Raw genomic sequence first — 17971 nt, forward strand, 5'->3', positions numbered from 1 at the left:
AAGGATGTCAATAAAACGTACATTGTTAAATAAAAAGGTCACTGAAGGGGTTTAGACTTTCGTGCAAAATAAATTAGCATTTCAGATCTCAATATCTGACAAAAAAAACCCCCCAAAACTGGTGCATGGTTGTGACATCAGAGTTGTGCGTTTAGCCTGCAACATTAATAAACTCCTATAAGGCAAGTAACCGGCTTTAGAAAGTGATACTATGAAATGAACCTGACAAAGTAAACACTCGGTATACAATTGCAAACCTCGACCCATTGCATTTTATTCAGGAAGTGAGCGCTCTGCACATAAAAGACCGCACTGCACTTTTCTTTCATGCAGAAGTGACAGTACAGGCGGAGTCCCCCTACTGGAGACTTGAGATAACGCAGTCACAATTTTGAGGATTACACATGGCAAGTCCCTTTTAGAGGACAGCATCATACATTTCAGGTGTGTGCACAGAAAATAAAAGAAAGCACAGTTCTCAGACCAGGGGGACTGAGAGAGAGAGAGAGACGCAGAGCTTAAATGATCCCAGGTCTGGCGAACATGGGCAGGTGATAGCTGTTGTAGTTCAGATAATTCAGGACGCTGCGCTCCACCAGCTTCCCGTAGCCGTTCTGTTCAAAGTACCTCCTTAGGTAGATCTTTGGCAGCTCGGCGAGGCTGATCTCCCTATCCACTACCTGTCGGCACAATACCTCCACCGAGGGCTGGTCAGGCACCTACAAAAAAAATGGGGGGAGGAGGCAAAGATAGGTAAGTAAGAGCAGGAGTGAGCTTCCTCGCTGTGCACAGTCAGAACGTCCTAAAAGCAAAGCCAAGTCCTCTCCGCAGCTTCCACTCCCCCCCCCCCCCCCCCCCCCCCCATTACCTACAGACTCCGCTTCCTCACTGATGTCTGCCGCAGTCTAGCGCAGGGATCGGGGGCGGGAGGGGCACATTTGGCCCCATGAACCTGCCTGGAAGGCACCAATATTTAAATCGAGCTTCAGTTATCACAGCTGCGCTAAAGCCAGCGAGGGCAGAGATTGTATTACCCGTTGGGCCGTCTCCAAATCAGGGAGAGACGTCCAATTTCAGGCTCCAGACGAACAAAGCTGAGCTGCTTTTGGAAAGATGATAAGTTTGATCTCTGGGGAGGCAGCCAACTGAGCATTACCTTACCCTTTCCCACAGGAAGGCAGCGGCATCAGATAGAGAGGCAGCTGGTCCCAGCAGCTTCCCAGCAGGAGTAAAGATGCTTGGTGGCAAAAGCCAGCAGGGAGGAGGAAGCCGGGCGGGATCTGCCCCTTTATTTACGCATGGCCACGTTCGAGGAAAGAGCACAACATAAAGCAAGAGCCGGGCACAGCGCTCCAGCAAGAGGGAAACATATTTCTGGTATGTTAGCTTCTTTCCAAATGCTCCCGCTACAAGTTTAACTCTGCTTTGTGTGATTTTTTTTCTTCATCACGTTCACGTGTATTATTATTTGTGTTTCATTTTGTAATAAGAAAATAAAAAGGAAAAAAAAAAAGCGAAAATGAATGTTATTTACATATTCACAAGGTCAAATGCTAGGCTCCTGACATTTGCTGGACTTGAGTGTCGCTAGTTTTAGGGGGAGCTGGACCTTGCCACTCACTGTTCTAAAAATACAACCAAGAACATCACTGGCCTCATCGAGAATCCTCACAAAGCAGTTATGCACCAGCGCTAATATTTCCTTCAGAAGCCTTTTAGGGTTAGAAAATTTACTTTTTATGTACAATGCCAAACTTTTTCCGGACGAGGACTTTCTTTTCATACATCCGCTCGGCGCGCACGCAAGGTGCACAAATGTGCACTCCCTTGTGTGCGCCGACCCCGGATTTTATAACATGCTGCGCGCATGTTATAAAATTGGGCGTAGATTTGTGCACACCGGGTTGCGCACGCAAATCTATGCCCTCGCATAGGTTACAAAATCGGGCCCTTAGGGGTAGATTTTAAAAAGCATTTACTCGAGCAAAACTGGTTTTTGCTCGAGTAAATACACTTTACTCAAGTAAGTGGGCTTTTCAAAATTGCTACAATATATGCCATTGAATTGTCCATAGGATTTACTCAAGTAAGTGCACTTTACTCGAGTAAATAGCTTTTGAAAATTGCTACGATAGTATGTCACATTTACATGCGTAACTCCTTTGAAAATGACCCCCTTAGTTTGTGAATGAAAATGTAAAAGCTTTGGAATCGATGTGTAGCACATCACAGAACAGCAGCATTAGAGGGAGCTGTAGCAAAGCCCCTGGGTTTTCGGATTTTGCAGATGCAGCAACTGCTTCACACTCTTGCCCTTTGGGGTAGATTTTAAAAAAGAGCGCGATTGCGTACTTTTGTTCGCGCAGCAGGCGCAAACAAAAGTACGCTGGATTTTATAAGATATGCGCATAGCCGCGCGTATCTTATAAAATCCTGGATCGGCACGCGCAAGGCTGCCGATTTTGGGCAGCCTGCGCGCGCCGAGCCGCACAGCCTGCCTCCGTTCCCTCCGAGGCCGCTCCGAAATCGGAGCGGCCTCGGAGGGAACTTTCTTTCGCCCTCCCCTCACCTTCCCCTCCCTTCCCCTACCTAACCCACCCCCCCGGCCCTATCTAAAACCCCCCCCCTTACCTTTGTCCCTCGATTTACGCCTGCTAGAAGCAGACGTAAATCTATGCGTGCCAGCGGACTGCTGGCGTGCCGTCATCCGACCCGGGGGCTGGTCCGGAGGCCTCGACCACGCCCCCGGGCTGGCACCACGCCCCCAGTCCCGCCCCTGAAACGCCATGACCCGCCCCCGAAATGCCGCGTCATTCGGCCCCGCCCCCTGACACGCCCCGACACGCCCCCTTAAAAAAACCCCGGGACTTACGCGCGTCCCGGGGCTCTGTGCGCGCCGGTGGCCTATGCAAAATAGGTGCACAAGGGCCCTGCTCGCGTAAATCCGGGCGGATTTACACGAGCAGGGCATTTAAAATCCACCCGTTTGTGAATAATTTGTCCTTACCTGCAGTGCGGAGGGAAACCGAAACTCTGCTGCTGCTGCTGCTGCTTCTATTCTACACTCCCAGTTATCGCCTGGGAGGACTGTCTACCACTCTACACTTCCTCCCACCTACAGAGCTGGTGCATTCTCCCCCTGTCCCCACCCAGACCAATATTTTCCCCTCTCTATTCATCACACTTGCTGTCAGACACAGCACAGCACTGCCAGGCTCTGGAAGGAGTGACTTCAGAAGTGCCAGGGATGGGGGTAAGGGAATAGTGCAAAATGGCAGTGTCTGGGGGAGGGAGAATGGTGCAGAATGGCAACATCTGGTGGGTGTCGGGGTGACAATATAGGCAGCAGGGTCAGTGTGAATGACTGTGCAAGGGAAGTTGTGCACTTGCACAGGGTGGTGGCTCAGAAAGGGCAGACATCTACCACAGCTAAGCGCACAGAGCCCTAGCAGTGGGAGGAGTGGGCAGTGCCAAGCACAGCTGCTGTCCCTTCTCCCCTTAGTGAAGGGAAGGTTGACCCCACCCTCTTCCAGCTGTGCTGATCCCATGAAACCATCTACCAACTAAATACACAGAAACAATCCTTGGTTGTCCATATTAATAAATATATTGAGTGCATGTGAAAAAAAAAAAAAAAAGCGCAGCTTATTTCCTGGTTTTCCCCTTCTCAGGCCAGCAGCAGGAGCCGGAGCACTTATTATAGTATCAACCTGCAGTGCATGACCCATCTACCAGAATCAGATGCTATGATAAGGCCTCTCTCCCCCCACTCTTGCTGCTGACATGGGGAAGGGAGAAAATAATGTTCCCAAATTGGGCTGCTTTAAAAATGTATGGCGGGTTTCTTTTCAGTCATTGGTTTTGAGTGATGATAGAACTGGGTTTGAAAGCGGCTGACACCGGGTCTAAACAACAAGCAAGGCTGCACAGAGACTGCAGAGAGGGACTTGAGAGGTATTTCTGAAGATGCCTTGGCTTCTCCGAGCTCCTGCAGATTATAAGTTCACCGTACACTGAAGAACCAAGGAGCAGCAGGATATGGGGGCGAGCCCTGCCATGCTTAGCAGCCCTGCCTCATTCTCCTGCGTGCGGACCCACTGGAGGGAGACAGAGTCCTTCTAATTAAAAAACGAATATCTTGAAGTCATAAAGAACGAGGCATTGTTGCAGCCCCTCCTCCTCCTCCTGGCCTGGAAGCCATGGCTGGTGCTAGGGGGAGGTGGGATCATTGGTGAGAGGTGAGGAGGAGCTGAGACGGGCAGGGCTGGCGGAAGCATTAGGAGGGGTAGGCGGTGGCCTAGGGCGCCAGAAGTGGGTGGGGCGGCAGTTTTGAAAGGATGGATGAGATGAGAAATGGCGGGGGTGAGGCACGGAGCTGGAGGGTGTGCTACATTTTTGGGTATGTGGTTCTTTCAGAAGTTGGGGGTCATTTATTTGCAATGAGAGAGAGATTATGTGACACCCTTCCACCAGCACTGGAGAAGGGGGATCAGTGCAGGGATGAAGGGGATGAGAAAGGGACCATGGGGGGGGGGGGGGGGCGAGGATAGGCTGAAGAGTGTGGGAGGGGACTGGTTAAGGATATGTGTGTGAGAGAGAGGGGGACAGAGGCATGGAGAAGGGTCATAGTTGTGAAAGAGATTGATGCCAGCTGTGTGGGTGAGAGAGAGAGGGTATGTGGGACTGGTGTGTTTGAGAAATGGGGTATGGATTGGGTGGGTGGGAGAGAAGGTGAGGAGGTGAGGGAAGCAGGTTCGGAACATAAGTAAGGACACCTCCTTCCCCTAATCTGAATCTTCCTTCTCTTGATCCCAGCTTCTAGGAGCAGGAAAAACAAGTGAAGGGTCATAATGAAGGGGGTGGGGAAGGAATAGAAGGGAGAGACGCCATGATGGACAGAGGGAAAAGGAGGGGGGGGGGCCATGATGGGGCAGGGAGGAAGGAACAGGAGGGAGAAGGGGAAGGGCCATGAAGGGGAGGGAGAGGAGCCATGATGGAGGGAAGGAACAGGAGGGTGGGGTGATCCAAGATGGGAGGGAGGGGATGCAGAGAGGGAAGAGAGGACCAGCAATAGAGGGGCAGGGGCCAGGGAAAAGGAAAGCGGTAAGGGTGGAAGGTGCGGGAGAAAGGAATGAGGATGGAAGGAGAGGAGAAGGGGGCTGGTTATGGGGTGAATGGAAACAGATAGAAGACCCATTATGAGAGAAAGAGAGGACAGAGTGAGAGAAGGTGAAAGGATTCTGAAGTTTGATGGAGGAGGAAGGGAAAGGAAGAGAGGAGGGGCTTAGGAGAAAGAGGGCAGAAAGGAGGAGGAATAAGGAAAAGCATGAGGAAGAGAAGAAAGAAGAGAAGCAGAAAAAGAGAGCAGAGAGAAGGGAGGAAGATAAACACAGAAACATAGAAAGGGCCGATGGTCCATCCAGTCTGCCCAGCAAGCTCCCCATGGTAGTATCTGCCGTGCCGTGCAGGTTACCCCCACGGATCAGTCAGTGCTGCTTGATGTGCTTTGCTTTGGACTTGGTCGTAGAAGCAGACCTGTGTTTTATTCCTTAATGTCTGAGCATCAGTAGCCCAGACTGTAAAAAAAAGTCATGGCTCGTGTTGGATGTCCCTGAATCCAAACTCTTTCCTTTCAGCCCTCCCCGCCTTCTTCAAAGCAGAGAGCAATGTTGCCGTTGCATCAAAAGCATCGAGGCTTATTGGATAAAGTATTAAGGTATCCATGACGAAGGAAAGAGACAAAAGAGAAAGAGAAAACTAAAACAGAAAAAAGGGCACGAGAAAGAGAAAACAAAAAAGGAACAGAGACAAGAACAGAGAATGAGGAAAACGAGACACACTGAGCCAGGCAGAGGCACCCAGAGTTAGACACTGTTTTATTATCTGACAGATAATATTAATAACTTCACTGCAAAATATTCTGGGACCCAGTTCAAAATCTCTGACTAATTTACATTGAATGGGCTTTGTTTCTGTCACTTATTCTTTATTGATTTTTTAAATTTACATGTTGATAACAGCTGGATATTGTTGGCAGATTTGAATTTTTCTTGTGTATAACAATTCCCTTGTATGTAGGATTTAGCCGCCAGCCCTGAGGTTTTGCATTGGGGTTTGAATATTTAGGGGTTTAAAAATTCAAAAACATGTGCTCTTAGGTGTATTTTGAAAGTAGATTACTACAATTTTCCATGGGGACCACCACCCTCCCTGCAAATGAACTACTTGCCCACTATTGGCACGATGGAGAAGTGTCCCAGATTTGCTCCCCAGAAATCTGCTTGCCTTGCTCTAACCTCAGCGCACCTGTAAATGATGAGCAGATGCTCAAAGTTATTGTCAGGAACAACGAGAAGCCCATGAATGGCTCCACTAGAATCCATGGGGGTTCGGGGAGAAGCTCAGTAATCTTTCGCTCAGAGGTAGCAGCGACCCTGGTAGGAAGCAGCATACAGGAGGCAGGGAGATGTGACCCTGAAGAGAAGGATGGTCAAAATGGAGAAGGAGAGGCAAGAAAGGGGTTAATGGAGGGAAGGGAAGAATCATGGAGGGGTGAGAATGGGGAAGAGATGAAGGGATGGAGGTGGGAAAAGGGAGGGATGGAGGTACAAGTTTGAGAAAGGGGTGGTATAAACGTGTAAGAATGGGGAAGGGGGTGAGGGACAGAGCACTAAGAGTTAGGAAGGAAGATGGGAACTGATGGAGGAGGGAGCAGAGATGGGATAAGGGAATGTGAGAGGAGTGAAGGGTGAAAGCATAGGAGGAAAGGAAAAGAGACTGGAAATGGATGGGACGATAAGGAAAACAGTGACAGGTGAGAAGAGTGAGAGGCTCGGAACTGGAAGCAGTGGCATAGCCAGAACAGATATTTTGGCAGGGCCTGAACTTAACATGGGTGGGTATTAAGCACGGAGAGACTTAGGGCAGAAACGTGAGTCCACTCCCAACCCTCCCATCCTACCCCATCCTGAGTCCTCCTGCATCTCCAGGGCTCTTTCCCAATTCCTCTCTCTTCTACCCCCTCTTATCCTCCCACCCTCCTGACCTCTTTGCATGCTATCCCCATGGCCACTCCCTCTTCTCTTTCCCGATCCCTCTCTCTTCACCTATCCCCATGGTTTCCCTCCCATCCATTTTCCCATTTTCCCATGGTCCCTTTCTCTCTTAGTCCTCCCATGGCCATTTCCTAGCCTTTCTCTCTTCTACCTATTACTCACCCCAGTTCATCTTTCTATTCCCACCATTGTCCTTTCCAGGCTCCTCTCCCTGCTCAATAGCCCCTTCCTGACTTCGCCCCCCTCTCACCCCCATTTGGTCCTTTTCCAGGTTCTTACCTGCCCCACTTCTGAAAGGGAAATTGAAATGGTAAGAGGCTAAGAGGGACTTATGATCAAAAAAAGGCAATTCTCTTGACTTACTGAGTGTTAAAGTTTTCTGTAAGAAGCAACCACAAAACTGCTCATTTGTAGCAGGAATTCCAGCATTATGGAATTCACTCCCACTGGTTTTAAGGGAGGGCTTACAATTTTGGAAAGAAACATGGCTTATGAGAGTGACTTTTAATGATTAATAACCAAAGGTTATCAGATGCAGTTTGGTAATAAGCTCTCCCCATGAAGTGTAGAAATTATACAGCTCAGTATGTTAAATTTTGATGGATTATTAGAGTACAATTTTGTTCAACTGTTTTTATGGGTTATGATTATTTTCTTTTATTATTGTGATTATTATTTTTGATTGTTTTAATTTTATGTTGTAAATCACTTTGGAAGACTTGTATGTAAGGCGACTAATAAATGTTTGTAAAGAAATAAAATAAATAATTCGATCTCCAGTCCTTCTACGAAAACTAAAAAGTCATGGGATAGGAGGCGATGTCCTTTCGTGGATTACAAACTGGTTAAAAGACAGGAAACAGAGAGTAGGATTAAATGGTCAATTTTCTCAGTGGAAAAGGGTAAACAGTGGAGTGCCTCAGGGATCTGTACTTGGACCGGTGCTTTTCAATATATATATAAATGATCTGGAAAGGAATACGACGAGTGAGGTTATCAAATTTGCGGATGATACAAAATTATTCAGAGTAGTTAAATCACAAGCAGACTGTAATACATTATAGGAGGACCTTGCAAGACTGGAAGATTGGGCATCCAAATGGCAGATGAAATTTAATGTGGACAAGTGCAAGGTGTTGCATATAGGGAAAAATAACCCTTGCTGTAGTTACACGATGTTAGGTTCCATATTAGGAGCTACCACCCAGGAAAAAGATCTAGGCATCATAGTGGATAATACTTTAAAATCGTCGGCTCAGTGTGCTGCAGCAGTCAAAAAAGCAAATAGAATGTTAGGAATTATTAGGAAGGGAATGGTTAATAGAACGGAAAATGTCATAATGCCTCTGTATCGCTCCATGGTGAGACCGCACCTTGAATACTAGGTACAATTCTGGTCCTCGCATCTCAAAAAAGATATAGTTGCGATGGAGAAGGTACAGAGAAGGGCAACCAAAATGATAAAGGGGATGGAACAGTTCCCCTATGAGGAAAGGCTGAAGAGGTTAGGGCTGTTCAGCTTCGAGAAGAGACGGCTGAGGGGGGATATGATAGAGGTCTTTAAGATCATGAGAGGTCTTGAACGAGTAGATGTGACTCGGTTATTTACACTTTTGAATAATAGGACTGGGGGCATTCCATGAAGTTAGCAAGTAGCACATTTAAGACTAATCGGAGAAAATTCTTTTTCACTCAACACACAATAAAACTCTGGAATTTGTTGCCAGAGGATGTGGTTAGTGCAGTTAGTGTAGCTGGGTTCAAAAAAGGTTTGGCTAAGTTCTTGGAGGAGAAGTCCATTAATGGCTATTAATCAATTTTACTTAGGGAATAGCCACTGCTATTAATTGCATTAGTAGCATGGGTTCTTCTTAGTGTTTGGGTACTTGCCAGGTTCTTATGGCCTGGATTGGCCAAAGTTGGAAACAGGATGCTGGGCTTGGTGGACCCTTGGTGTAACCCAGCATGGCAATTTCTTATGTTCTTATTTTCTTATGTTCTCATCTCACCTTTTTTGGCTGGTCCCCAGCAGGCCCAGTGGCAGCAGCAACAGAAAAAAAATTCAGCATGGAGCTGGGAGCCAGAGCACACACTTCCTCAGGGCCTGCAGTGTCCCTCACCTCTCACAAGGTTTCCTTAGACACAAGAAGCCCATGGAGGAAGGGGACGGGAGCTCCTGAAGGGTGTCTAAATGAGTGCTTGCTGGCTCCCGGCCCTACATTTTATATATATTTTTTATTCTTGTTTTAATTTATGTTTTAAGCCATCTACTTTGCACACTACACAAACTTATCCATGACGAAAAAGCAGAATGGCTGAACACAGCACTTCGAGTACACGTCCCACACAGAAATTTAAGATCAGCAAACAGAGCACTTTTAACCATTCCATCTGTGAAAACAGCAAGACTTACACAAGTTAGGGAACGTGCACTGTCCCTGGCCGGTCCCATATTATGGAACTCCATGCCCCTTGACCTAAGACTTCAGAGTAATCATAAACTTTTCAAAACACAACTCAAAACCTGACTTTTCAAACAAGCCTTCAAGAAAGAGAATGACGCAAGCAAATAAATAAGGATAAGCGGACATAGAGCACCTAGTGCACAATTTCCAGATTCTACTGGAAATTAGTTCACCCCTATTTTAACTGTAGTCAAACCAACAGGATGAATTGCTATAAAACATACAATCCCCCAAGTGAATTTCTTTAAATGTAAATTCCTTATCACAAACCATATTATTCTTAATGAATGTTTGTTACCGAATAGTAATGGCACCATCTATGTAAATTATAATCTATATTTTCTTTGATATAGGTGCCCTATTGTAAACCGTTATGATGGTAAATAACTTAATGACGGTATATAAAAACTCTTAAATAAATAAATAAATCTACCCTGTTTGTGTTTAATCATTTCTTACTATCTATATTTATTATGTAAACCATTTTGATCAATATTTTAATGAAAACCTGTATATAAATAATCTTAACTAAATAAATAAATACACTGAATTTCTTTCCTCCTGATAGTTTTTGCATTTGTTGATGATTTCCGTCAGCAGCAGATTGGTTGTCGCCTCATTTACCTTCATGAGGTGGACTTCAGTCCAGAGTGGATGGGCCATTACCCACCCAGGTCCACCCCCGACCATGCCCCTAACTGGAATAGAGGGATTGCAGAAGCATGGAATATGGAGGTGGAGAGTGACAGGAGTGAAAGGTTAAAGACTGTAAGAGGGAGAGAGATTGAGGGAAAGTCAGAATGAGTCAGGAAGGAATGAAAAATGACAGGGAATGCTTGGAGGTATGAAGGGAATGAGCAGTGGATTGGATGGAACGGAGAAAGAGAGACTGGAAAAGTAGAGACAGCGGACTGGAAAAGAGGCTTCTTTGAAAGGGAGAGTGAGTACGGTTAAAAAGAAAAGAGAAAGAAGAGATAAGCAAATGGCAGAGAAAAAGGAATGAAAAACAATACAGAACAAGTGAGAAAACAACTGGAAAAGGAAAAATGATTCAGATCCAGACAACATATTGAAACAAATATTTTGTCTTAAAGGAAAGTTTTAAAAACTGGATAGATTTTGGAAGGCCTCTGATTTGATCCCTGAGTTGGATCTTCTGCTCCTCAAGGTGGCTGAGATTGAATGTGCTGAGGAGGGAGTCATGGTCATTGCTCATGAGTGACATCTGCTGGCTGGATTCAGGACCCATGATTGTGGGATTCCAGAAGGAGCTCTGGTGCATGCCCCCTAGTCCAGGGCAGTCGCTGCAATGGTCAAGGGGTGGATTTAAAAATAGGGGAAGACTTCCCAGGCAGTTGTGAATGAAGGCTCATGGCACCAGATCCCAGCCCTGGTTTCAACTGAGCTGAAAGCACAAAGGAGCAGGAGGAAACTACTGGGATAGCTTTTAGAGGTCAATCCTGTGACTCACAGCACAGCACATTGCTCTGGGGCATTCTGATCCCCATCTGTCAGGGTCATATGGGACTGAGCGTGCGGTAGAGGTGGCACACTCAGGCTTAGGGAAGGGAGGGAAGACAGCTGTTGCTTCTAGCCAAATAGTGGTGGCAAGTGTGCACTTTGGAGGAGGCCCCATCTAGTTCTCAGGCTGGCAAGGGTTCCTCAAAACCATCTGGGGAGAAAAAAGGGTGAAAAGACAACTAATCGGACAGATTTTCACTAAAAATGAGATTCTGCATATATAACTATATGCAAATATGCTACAGAATTGTTGTCAAGTTTCACAAACTGTGCCACAAAACTTTCTACCCATGGCTACACCGTCTACCTCTGAGCTGTTACAGGAGACCAGGGGCCTTGGTTGTGGCTCATAAAAACCTGGCTCACCAGAATGGACGAGTCCTGCTCCATGTATCTCAATATTTCTGCTGCTGCAGCACATGCTAAAGATTTTCAGGTTCCATTTTTAGGTGCTCCTGGATGGCAGTACAGCAAGAATGTCTCATGGGGAGATCATGTCCATCCATCCATTTGTCTGAGGTCTTCAATCACAGGCAAAACAATGGGAGGAAGGACGTTGTGCTTTGGTCTGGTTTGAGTGTGTACTGTGGTAGTTGCAATGGCTGAGTTTCATGCTGGTCAAGCAGACAGTACCAGGTTTTTAAAAAGGCCATTCCCACACATACAGTACATGCTAGTATACCTTTCATACATCTTTATAAACTCTGGGCCTCTTTCACTTAAGTGGAAGAAAAGCTCTTGCAAATCAGATTGTATCCCTCTGAGTTTTTCTTAAATCATCCCATGCATAGCACAAATATGTGATTTATAACATAGCACAAAAAAGTGATTTATAACATAAAATTAAAACAATAAAAAATAATAATCACAATAATAAAACAAAATAATCATAAACCATAAAAACAGTTGAACAAAATTGTACTCTAATAATCCATCAAAATTTAACATACTGAGCTGTTTAATTTCTACACTTCAAGGGAGAGGAGCCTGGAAAGAACTGGCTGATGCCAGCACAATATGCAGCAAGCATTGCTGTCTGGTAACATATCAATTCCATGAATAGGAGACAATAAAAATATATTTAAGGAACAGAGACAAATGGTACATTTATCATGCCAATGTACCCAGATGGGCATTACTGTGGAGAAAAGGAAGTGGTGCAATCCAGTGACATTAATTTTATTTCACACTTCTAAAGTTCAAACACTTTAATTACTGCTAAGAGCTATACTGTTTAGACTAATGATGTATTTCAATTGGCAATTAAAAATATGCCACGTGTGGTCAAGACATTATTAACCAAATAGGGTTGGCATATTCATCTAGCCCTGAAAGGGGAGGCTGGCGTGTTACATCTAGAGCGTTCATCTCCTTACATGGTTTGTTGAAAGTCTTGACCCATTAGGTTATCAACATTTTGACTGCACCTGGAAAATATTCTGAACCACATGAGGAGTGCAAATCGTAATGGCATATTTCTATTAAAACTCTTAACAGTGACTTTTCAAAGAAGTTCCGCATGTAAATGTAATATGCTATCGTAGCAATTTTCAAAAGCCATGTACACCGGTAAAAGTGCATTTACATGTGTAACACCCAGTTTTAAGCATGTAAATGCTTTTGAAAATCAGGCCCTGAATGTTCAAAAACAAATGTTATATCACTAATTTGAACTTGAACAATTAAACCATCTATTCAGTGAAATTGTACAAATAATTGGGTTTTCAATGCAGTTTAATGAGAAAACAAGTTAAGAACGTAAGAACATGCCATACTGGGTCAGACCAAGGGTCCATCAAGCCCAGCATCCTGTTTCCAACAGTGGCCAATCCAGGCCATAAGAACCTAGCAAGTACCCAAAAAGAATTTTCTCCGATTAGTTTTAAATGTGCCACATGCTAACTTCATGGAGTGCCCCCTAGTCCTTCTATTATCCAAAAGAGTAAATAACCGATTCACATCTACCCACTCTAGACCTCTCATGATTTTAAACACCTCTATCGTATCCCCCCTCAGCCATCTCTTCTCCAAGCTGAACAGTCCTAACCTCTTTAGTCTTTCCTCATAGGGGAGCTGTTCCATCCCCTTTATCGAGCAAGTTTTGTGCTTAGTCATGTTTAATGACTATATTACATTTTGTGTTCTGAAAGTCTCCAGTTTTTGGTCATCCAGCCCAATCAATATCTGTTTAATCATTATTATTATTAGCATGATTTGAATAGTGCATACCAGATGTAAGCAACATTTTACAGGTCCAGTTTCTTGGCGCTTACAACCTAGTCAAGACAGACTGCAAGATGCACAATGAAATAATAAATAAGAAGTTCCGAGTTAAAACAGCGAGGCCATGATAGTGAAGAATTAAACTAGCTGGGTTTTGGGTGAGATTCATTTCTATACCCCCTGCTGTTCCTAAAGTCAGTTCCAGGAAACAAGGCAAAATCTTTCTGAAAGAGGCACAAGGGTCAGGCTCCCTCCAGTGCCCCGTAGAAGGGCAGCCTTGAGCTGTCCTGCGAGCAGCACCATAGAGCTGTGCTTGACCTGTACAGAATACACTTCAGTTGAAACTCAGATATAGGTTGCCTGTATGGCAGTGCAACACTACAGCTGGGCCACATGGATGGCTCCATGTTTGCTTTTCTAAAAATAAAGTGCACTTATTTTAGGAGATAAGAATAAAAATGTAAATAATAAGAAAAACTAAAGAACAGAATAAGGAACAAATGTTTTCTTAATAATTGCACTTGCTAGAGATTTTTCTTACTTGGTTGGATGCTAGGATTTGGCGCACCTCTTGCTTAAAATCAATAAACCGATCGTGATAGATGGCCATGGACCAAGGTTCTCTGAAGTAGCTGGTTGAAAAAAAAAGAAGAAATTGAGTTATCTAGTGAACCTCTCATTAACCACTAATAAAGTATTTACCTGCTTTTTTTGCTTTTATAATTTACAGCTCTGGACCCATCATGATCATTTGTTCATGAAATGCCTCCCATCACAGCACGGTCAATCAATTTTTTTAATGGATGTTCCTGATGTACAGCCAGCTCTAGTAATTACATTTAAAGTGGCTTAATTCAGAGCTGTGGCAAGACCCAGTGAAGAATCCTGATTTTATCAGAATTTAAAAGCCTGAAGACCTGCAAAGGACAGTGTCTCCATTATCTGTCCTCATTTGAAAAAAGCAGATTGCAGGATTAACTGAACTGCTGCATAAACAAATTAAATTTGTGTAGACAATGACACAAATGTTGTTCAGCATTAAGGTTTCAGGATTAATAGATGGCAAAAAACAGGTCACCACGGTGTTGTAATATGGTCTTTGCTACTGCGCGAATGACAAACTTCTGATTTCGAAGGCGATCTTTTAGCTGCTTTCATGTTTAGGACTGGGGGATAGGACATTGCTTGAATATTTAACATCTATCAAGAAAAAAGATCTCAACAGAAATCTGGAAACACCCTTTTCAAGCAGAATTACTGTATGTAAAAAAATAAAATATCAGAAACATGAAAAAACTAAACAAAGAGGGTTATAATCCAACACAACAAAACAAAAATGTCTACTGTATATTTATAGTGCAACATAAGTAATTGAAGGGCAATCAAACATTTGGGTAACTCTGAAATACTCCAGATTATCCTGTAGGTTTAATCATGTGTTTCATTGGTTTTTCTGTGTTGAGAGTGCATAGTAAATTCATTAAGGTCTAACAGACATATACCCAGGATAGCGTATTCACTTTCTGTAAATCCAAGATTATCTGGTTGCCTAATGATGCACTTCAGCAATGTTAGGCGGCTTCTGTGTGGCACACCCAGGCACATAGGAGTCAACTTCTGAAAATGATTGGGGGTGCTGAACGCAACACAAATAACAGCGCCCCCAATGAAAAGGAAAAAAACAGAACAGAGCGGGTCATGAGTGTGACTGACCAGCCTGTATTTAAACATTCAGAGAGGAGCAGGTCATGTGGCCAAAAGCTAGGGAAGACTCAAAGTCCCATTGGTCATTTCTCTCCCCAGCCTCAGCTCATCCCCATCAGCCTCCTTTCTGCTGCTCCATTCCCCTACCAGTTTCTCTTCTCAACCCTCCACTCATCAGAAGGCTCCTCTTCACCCTCCTCTCTTATTTTAAAAAATGGGCTAAAAAAAAAGAGTAAGGGTCAACTTAGCCCCTGCCACCACATCCGTGGCGCCATGCAGGGGAAAAGAACATGTCCAGCTTTTGAAACGGAAGTATCCCATGATGTTTTATAGAGACAAATGCCTGGCTGTCGAGTTTCTTCAGGTTTTAGCTATTTGAGCAAAACGTAGCCTTTTCAGCCTTCTTTCTGTGTGTTGTTGAGGAAGGTGAAAAGTCATTAGAACATAAGAACATGCCATACTGGGTCAGACCAAGGGTCCACCAAACCCAGCATCCTGTTTCCAACAGAGGCCAATCGAAGCCATAAGAACCTGGCAAGTACCCAAAAACTAAGGGCCAGATTTTCAAAGGGGTACGCGTGTAAAATACGTGTGTACCCCCCGAAAACCTGTCCCAAGCTCCCCCTGCGTGCGCCGAGCCTATATTGCATAGGCTGCCGGCGCGCACAAAGCCCCGGGATGCGCGTAAGTCTCGGGGCTTTCCTGGGGGGGGCATGTCGGGGGGCATGTCATGGCCAGCGTGTCATTGGGGGCATGTCGGGGGCATATTGCGGCCGGCGTGTCATCGGGGGCATTCTGGGGGCGTGGCCGCAGCCTCCGGACCAGCCCCCGGACCGGATCATGGCACGCCGGTGGCCGGCCTGGCGTGTGTAACTTGTGCACCAAAGGTAGGGGGCGGGTTAGATAGGGCTGAGGGGGTTAGGTAGGGGAAGGGAGGGGACGGTGCGGGGGGGGGGGGGGGTGGAGTGGAAGGAAAGTTCCCTCCGAGGCAGGCTGCGCGCCGACCCCGGATTTTAAAGGATACGTGCGGCTACGTGTCTATTAAAATCCGGCGTACTTTTATAAAATCTACCCTTAAGTCTATCCTATGCTACTGTTGCTAGTAATAGCAGTGGCTATTTTCTAAATCAACTCAATTAATAGCAGGTAATGGACTTACATATAGAAACATAGAAACACAGAAATGACTGCAGAAGAAGACCAAACGGCCCATCCAGTCTGCCCAGCAAGTTTTGCACTTTTTTTTTTCTCATACTTATCTGTTTCTCTTGGCTCTTAGTAACCTTTTGGTTCTATTTCCCTTCCACCCCCACCGTTAATGTAGAGAGCAGTGTTGGAGCTGCATCTAAGTGAAATATCTAGCTTAATTAGTTAGGGGTAGTAACCGCCGCAATAAGCAAGCTACACCCATGCTTATTTGTTTACCCAGACTATGTAATTCAGTCCTTGTTGGTTCTCTGTATATAGATCCACTTTTCTTCATTCCCCCTGCCGTTGAAGCAGAGAGCTATGCTGGATATGCGTGAAGTATCAGTCTTTCTCCCCTGCCGTTGAAGCAGAGAGCTATGCTGGATATGCATTGAAAGTAAAGTATCAGGCTTATTTGGTTTGGGGTAGTAACTGCCGTAAAAAGCAAGCTACTCCCCGCTTTTTTGTGAATGCAAATCTTTTTTTCCACATTCATTCACGTCCTCTAGACTTTATGGATCCACAGTGTTTATCCCATGCTCCTTTGAAGTCTTTCACACTTCTGGTCTTCACCACTTCCTCCGGAAGGGCATTCCAGGCATCCACCACCCTCTCCGTGAAGAAATACTTCCTGACGTTGGTTCTGAGTCTTCCTCCCTGGAGCTTCAAATCGTGACCCCTGGTTCTGCTGATTTTTTTCCGATGGAAAAGGTTTGTCGTTTTCTTTGGATCATTAAAACCTTTCAAGTATCCGAAAGTCTTATCATATCACCTCTGCTCCTCCTTTCCTCCAGGGTGTACATATTTAGATTCTTCAATCTCTCCTCATAAGTCATTCGATGAAGCCCTTCCACCTTTTTGGTCGCCCTTCTCTGGACCGCCTCCATCTTGTCTCTGTTTTTTCAGAGATACGGCCTCCAGAACTGAATACAGTATTCCAGGTGAGGCCTCCAAGAACTTATTCAATCCTTTTTTAAACACAGCTATACTAACTGCACTAATCACATCCTCTGGCATCAAATTCCAGAGTTTAATTGTGCGTTGAGTGAAAAAGAACTTTCTACGATTAGTTTTAAATGTGCCACATGCTAACTTCTATTATCCAAAAGAGTAAATAACCGATTCACATCTACCTGTTCTAGACCTCTCATGATTTTAAACACCTCTATCATATCCCCCCTCAGCCGTCTCTTCTCCAAGCTGAAAAGTCCTAACCTCTTTAGTCTTTCCTCATAGGGGAGCTGTTCCATTCCCCTTATCATTTTGGTAACCCTTCTCTGTACCTCCTCCATCGCAATTATATCTTTTTTGAGATGTGGCGACCAGAATTGTACACAGTATTCAAGGTGCGGTCTCACCATGGAGCGATACAGAGGCATTATGCCATTTTCCATTTTATTCACCATTCCCTTTCTAATAATTCCCAACATTCTGTTTGCTTTTTTGACTGCCACAGCACACTGAGCCGACGATTTCAATGTGTTATCATCACTGCTCATAGGCAGAAAGGAAGCATTAGCAGTCAAGACCATTAGTGACTTTTAGCTCATTATTACAGACAGAAGTTTACATGCTTCCAGGAAAACTAGATGTTTAGTAATAGGCTGTGTTTGGGAAGAAGTGGGGGCGGGCAGAGAACACTGTTCAGAGCCCAGTCAGACGTGAACTTCTGGATATCATTGGTGGAAACTACGTATAAGTGTTCTGCCCACAGGCACGAGAGCAACAGAGACCTGAATAGTGTTTTGCACGTAGCTGATTCTTCCGCAGACCTGGTTCACCTATCAGCAGTTAGGCCTTCCCTTCCTTAGCAGG

General features: G+C 45.0%; 1 protein-coding gene across 1 annotated transcript in view; it reads right to left on the reverse strand.

Moving 5' to 3' along the window:
* Positions 1 to 252: 252 nt before the first annotated feature.
* The window catches only part of CFAP61 (cilia and flagella associated protein 61), an 826389-nt gene continuing 808670 nt past the window's right edge, over positions 253 to 17971 (reverse strand). Inside the window, exons 26-27 of the mRNA XM_029593764.1 lie at positions 13806 to 13896; positions 253 to 719 (exon numbers count right to left, since the gene is read on the reverse strand). Of these exons, the coding sequence (XP_029449624.1) occupies positions 519 to 719; positions 13806 to 13896 (292 nt within the window). The 3' untranslated portion in view covers positions 253 to 518. The remainder of the gene's footprint in view (positions 720 to 13805; positions 13897 to 17971) is intronic.

The sequence above is a fragment of the Rhinatrema bivittatum genome, chromosome 3, assembly GCF_901001135.1.
Source record: "Rhinatrema bivittatum chromosome 3, aRhiBiv1.1, whole genome shotgun sequence".
NCBI classification, from domain to species: Eukaryota; Metazoa; Chordata; class Amphibia; order Gymnophiona; family Rhinatrematidae; genus Rhinatrema; species Rhinatrema bivittatum.